Genomic DNA, 6,099 nt, shown 5'->3' on the forward strand with positions numbered 1-6,099 from the left:
GTGCAAGTATGGTGCGTTCACTGAACGCGGACGAGCATTATAAACATTTGACCGTTCGCAGGTAGGCAGGCCTACAAAACTCGTTTTTTTAATGCAAATCTGTGGTGCATAATTTAAATCTGATTTACTATAAATTAAAAAAATCTGCAATGACCACTAACCTTTGAAAAACGTAGTATTTCTGAATGACGTCTAGCTGTTTTGTTAATACTTACTAGTTCGTGATCATTAAAACACTGAATGCTGGGTTAGAAATGTCTTTATATTTTTGGGAAAACAGAGATTTGATCAATATTTAACTGCGGTTGAACGAATAAACGTCCAAGTTATTTTTACAGTACATTCATGGAACAAGTCAAATACAGACAAATACAAAGCCGCGTTGCATTCACTGTTCTGCAAAATATATGGCCTCCGTTATGGTGCATTCACGGATCTAAGAAAATTCCCGATTTTTTTATTGTCCTGGTAGATCTAAAACCTTTAAAGTAGGTCCACGGTGCTTTCAGTGACTGAAAAACCATATAGGATTTTGTTTAACTGGACAAATTTAGGAATGCTTAACCCCAATAAATTATGCTGTGTTCAGGGACTAAGGAAAATTTATGATTTTTGATCTGTGTGTATGGACCTATAAAATGTGGGGTTTTTGACTGCCTCACTGATCTGAAGAAAAAAAAAAGTCAGAGTAAATAAATAATAAGCAGAAAATAAACATTAATCAACTTTAAAAGTTTATTTCTCCAACTTTTACAAACCGGGAACAAAAAGTGCAATGATTCAACAACACTATCAGTTCGGACTAAATAAATAATAAAAATAAAAAAAAAACAATAAATCAGTTTGCTACAGATGGTCTGTTTATGATTAAAATCAGAAATTACATGTAACGATAACACATTCAGTTTTTGTTTATCTTTTTACAGAAAATAAACAGTTTTAGTGTTGCAACGAGGAGGAAAAGCAGTGCAAACTCATTTTTCTGACCGTTTAACTGTCTGAATTCACATTTTTACATTTTAGCACACAATAAATCCTCTGAAAACAAACAAACCTGCAGATTTTCCTTAGATGCACGAATAAAAACAAACTTAAAAAAAAATAGTACACTTGGCAGAGATCAGAGAAATATGGCAGCAGCTTAAAAAATGGTTTTAACAGAAACTATTTTTAATTCATTTTAAATATTTGATAAATTAATTAAAAATGAATTAAACCTAAATTTTTAAATTGGGGTTTATTCTAACTTCTGTCAGATGTTTAAAAACTTGTTTATTTCAGTTTTTAATCCTCAGATTAATGGAATTTAATGCAGATTAAAGTGATATTCCGTACATTCCGAGCTTCCTCTCTGGTGAAACTGGTCCTGGTTCTGAAACCTTCACAGATGCTTCAGTTCTTCACTTAAATTAAAAACAAACTTACCTGTTTGACAAACGAACCTGAAACAGTTTTAATTAAATAAAATAACAATAATAAACTTTAATTAGTGTTGGTTTGTATTACAGACCTTCAAGTTTGTTCAGGGTCTCTGTGACCTTCCATCAGCATCGAGTTTTTTTTTTTTTTTTACTGTTTTTAATTTGTTTCAATGAGCTGCAATAAATACTTGAGACAGGTGAGGTCAGTACAGGTGAGGGGAGGTGGGCGGAGCTAAAGAAGCAGGTGTATTTACAGTCAGTCAGTTAAACATGATGGACTCTGGATCCTGGTTCATCATCTGGGCCATGTGCCGCAGGACGTCCTTCTTAGTGATGATGCCCAGCAGCCGCCTGGAACAACAACAACATAAACAACAACAAATAAATAACTTSATTCAAAAGCAGGAGAATTAAACTGCTAACACAAAAACACACCTGTAACAACAAGTGACTGTATGATGTAATCCAGCCATTGTTCATTTGGAAAGCTCAATCCGTAATGTAACAACAGGTAATAAAAGTGGTGTCTGAAACCACCTCCCACTGTTAAAGATTAATAAACACTAAAAAGTTTATTTATTGTTTGCTCCAACATTTAATAAAAATGTTAATCCTAATTAATTATCACTTTTTAACCATTTATAAAGGTTTTGCTACAAAACTGGCAAGAATTCAGCCTCCTGCTCAGCTATGCTGTGTTCAAAGACTTGTATAAACTGTTTGTTTTAATAATACTTAACAGAATTTGAGATACAGATTTCTGATCACCATTTATAAGTAATGGGCACAACGAACCATAATGTCAGCTTCACTAACCTCTAAACAGGGGCGGGCGTATCAATCCAAATATCGATACCAAGGTGAGTATCGGATCGATACTAGGGAGATGGTGTCAAATATTTTGTTTACACTTTTTTGCAACACTGACTTCATTTTTCACAAATAAAGTACYTAAAATCTTTGTTCTGTGTTTGTATAACAGACTAATGACAAAAACACATAAATATTCAATGAACATGACAAGCATCAACATCAGTGATACTAGTCCTGTATTTACTTGGTATTGTCCACCCCTACAYCTACTGCTACACAAATTACTTAGCTCTGCTAACACTAAGATAGTACATAAATACTGCTTATAAACAATATATTAACATCCAGTATGTGCCAATAAGAGCAACACCCTCTGACTCACTGTCCCTCTACTCATTGGGCCTCAGACCTGTTTCACTCATGGTGTCAGGTTTAGAGTCAGTGAGCAAAAAGCTTCAACACAGATWATCAAACCAACTCTAAATGTGGGATGTGACTGCAGCTATGTTCACATCCTCAAAATGTTCTGATTGGATTAAAATCTATTTGGATTAAATCTGAATGTATCGTTTGTAATTAATCCGATCATGACAAGCATTTACATGTACCAAGTTGTACTCAGATTAATACTGACATGTGCAGAGTTGTAAACTTTCCCTAAAAACACACACAGTAGAAGTTCTACTTCTGTGATGAGTATAAACAAAGGTCTTCTGTGCGTCCGGAATGGACCGGTGAAGGTGCTGCTGCTCTCCCTGCTCGAGCTACAAGTGAAGCATCTCATGCTGTTTGTCTTCATTTGTTACCAGATGAGAGAGCAGGAGGAAACAAACGTTCATTAAAGTTCTGTCAGGTCGGTTTTCCACAACCAAGACCATCACACTCTAAAAATGAAATGTTGGATTTACTTAACCATGTTATGTGACCTGGTTCCACTTAACTAAGTTGAGTAAATTCAAAGAAACATACTCATGTTCTTTGGCTAAAAAACTGGTATATTGCTTTGAATTTACTCAACTCAGTTAAGTGGAACCAGGTAACATAACATGGTTAAGTAAATCCAACATCTCATTTTCTTACAGTGCAGATGAAGTGTTTACATTCAGATTATCAATCCATATAAACCACCCCTCTCAATCAGATTACAAATTCAATTGGATCGAGCTGAATCGGATCAAAATAATTTGACTGTAGTGTTAACGAGGCATTTTTATTCCCGCTGGCTGTTTCTTCTGATTACTTGTGTCCATGTAAACATATATCTAGTGTAAGTCAACACAACTCAAAATGCTTCACAGATAAAAGCCTTCATGTCTTGTTCAGAGGTGAGGTTTGTATGCGAGTCTTGGTTTAACTTTATTTTATTTTGCAACGGGTATGCGTCTGCCATTTCTGGTTAAAATCCACATTTTTAAAAGGATAAAGTTAAAACTAACTAATCCTCTTCCTCCTCCTTTCTTTCCTCTTAAACCTGCCCTGCCAAAACTTAAGAAAAAGTGCCACAAACAAATGGTTTATTAACTTCTGAACCTCAAAGTTTGTTGTTAAACTTTTTATAGGTAAATAATCTCACAATAAGCTGTATATTAGTGATTTATTTGATTCTGTAAATAAATAAATGATCTCATTTATTTTAGATCAACTTAAAATCACTGAGTACGCTCATCTTTTTATGTGTTTGGTCCATTCAATTTTGAATAAAGAATATATTATCGAAAAGAAGAAGACCCCGTGAATTTCCTTATAAATTTTATTATAAGAAGCTGTATAAATCACTACATTTTGGCCAGAGGAAACTCTCTTCTCTGTAAGATTTGCTGCAAAGAATGCTGGGAACATTTCTGGAAATTAATGTTTGTCGACTTTGATTTTTCTTGACAGATTCTTGTTCAGGTTTTGTTTAGAATTCATCTTAAAGTCTMTCACTGGCTGTAAACTGAAACCACGAGTCAGAAACAGTGCTCTATGTTTATAAAAGAGAGACTGTGAATGGAATGTATATTTGTTGAAGTGGGATCTGTTAACCATTAATAAAACTAACATATGAGCTAAACCACTTAATAAAAAGTTAGTTCCACTCTTTAATTATCTGTATAGTCTTCCTGCAGGCTGCGTCACAGGAACACGTAAACACGGTGAAATAAATAAAGAATCAAAGTGTTCCTGACCCGCTCCTGGTGACCAGGCACTGGCGGAGGCCCAGCTTGCGGAAGATGTCCACCACGGTCTCCATGGGGGTGTGGTCTGTGACGGTGAAGGGGCTGAGGTTCAGGATGCGGCGAAGCTTCAGAGGCTGGGGGTTGCTGGCCGGCAGCTGCGGAGCATCCTCTGTGAAGTAGACCACGGAGCTGCTCACCACGCCGTCCTGCTTCTGACGGGCGTTTTCTGTGGACGAAGAGGAAGGGGGGCGGAGTCTGTGAAGCTACTTCAGAACCTGGAGGACACCGTCAGGTTTTGTTAGACTTACTGATGGCGAGCGTGAGGTCTCGGCGCTGAACGAAGCCGATCAGCCGCTCCGACTCGCGGGACACGACCACGGGAAAGCCGTTGTAGTCCGTGTCTTTGATGAGYGTCTCCACGTCCTCCACCGTGGTGCTGTCCTGTGTGAGGACGGCCAGAGGGGGGTCGTTCCGGCGCGGCCTCATCACGTCCGTGGCCAGGGTGCGGTGGGTGAACTCGTCCCGCACGTCCAGGTACGGGTACCCGTTCAGCTGGATGTGCGACTCGTAGATGCCCTCCTTGCCGAAGGCGTCCGCCACCCACTTGCTGGTGACGGCGGCGGCCATGAGGGGGACGATGTACTCCAAACCACCGGTGAGCTCAAACATGATGACCACCAGAGAGACCGTCATACGGGTCACGCCCCCTGAAAGCACACAGCCAACAGCAGCAGGGTTAAAGTTCACTGAGAACYGTATGTAACAGGTGTCACCACAAGGTGTCACAACTTCCTTATTCAGAGCTCCTATAAAGAGGAAGCTGGCGGCGCTGTGGGGATGAGTCAGTTTTCCTGMGGGTGTGTGACCAGAGGTCAGATTTATAAAGGATTGCATGGAAACCATACTAAAAATGAACGTACGGCCAAAAGACGAAAATGGCGTACGCCAAAAAAGAATTCAGATTTATAAAACCGTGCGTACGCACGTTTCACCGCATTTTCTCTTTATAGATCACAGCTGTGCCTCAAAATTTGCACACAAGGTCCCGCCTCAGGTTCTGCCCTCTACACGCCCACATTCAACCATAAACAGTCAATGTAAAGTACCTCATGAATGTTAAGATGTATTTAAATCATGTAAAAAAAAAAGTGATTGGCTGACTCAGACACGCTCTGCGTCGTGAGTCTGGAGGACGACAGCTGCTCGTCTGTAATCAACACAGATTTTCCCTCATTTTGCAGATTTACAGACGTTTAGAGTAATCTGACCATTTTTATCAAAAACTCAGCTTCAAATTAATTTTCTCTCAGAGGACGATAAAATCAATGAATAAGATAAAGCAAGTCAGATAAAGTTAAGTTCACCRCTCTTCTCCCCCCGTCCTCCCCCTCTCTGCTCTGTTATCTGCAGCAGAGCACACACACACCACCTGCGCGCACGACAAATACGGTTTTTAAAAAGTGAACTTTTTATAATATCCACACTGGTGAGGGTGGGCGCGCCCTGAGCGTACCCAAAGTGTGATGTCATGCTGTGGAAATGTCTCTTGTCAGAGAGGGGTCTGTGGGTCAGGGTCGTCTGAGGAGGAAGGAAATGAATGGATGTGTGAACTTTTATTTGATATTTAAGATTTTTTGTTTCAAAAGGTCCTCACTGCTCAGCAGCAGAAGCATAAATATTACTGTTAAGAAAGCTGATGATAAAGT

The 6,099-nt window shown here is 39.0% G+C and overlaps 1 protein-coding gene across 1 annotated transcript in view; it reads right to left on the reverse strand.

Annotated features, from left to right (window-relative positions):
* Positions 1 to 721: 721 nt before the first annotated feature.
* clcn4 (chloride channel, voltage-sensitive 4) overlaps positions 722 to 6,099 on the reverse strand; it is a 14,211-nt gene continuing 8,833 nt past the window's right edge. Inside the window, exons 10-12 of the mRNA XM_014008579.1 lie at positions 4,702 to 5,100; positions 4,403 to 4,619; positions 722 to 1,772 (exon numbers count right to left, since the gene is read on the reverse strand). Coding sequence (XP_013864033.1) covers positions 1,682 to 1,772; positions 4,403 to 4,619; positions 4,702 to 5,100 — 707 coding nt within the window. The 3' untranslated portion in view covers positions 722 to 1,681. The remainder of the gene's footprint in view (positions 1,773 to 4,402; positions 4,620 to 4,701; positions 5,101 to 6,099) is intronic.

This window comes from Austrofundulus limnaeus, unplaced genomic scaffold, assembly GCF_001266775.1.
Source record: "Austrofundulus limnaeus strain Quisiro unplaced genomic scaffold, Austrofundulus_limnaeus-1.0 Scaffold51, whole genome shotgun sequence".
Lineage (NCBI taxonomy): Eukaryota > Metazoa > Chordata > Actinopteri > Cyprinodontiformes > Rivulidae > Austrofundulus > Austrofundulus limnaeus.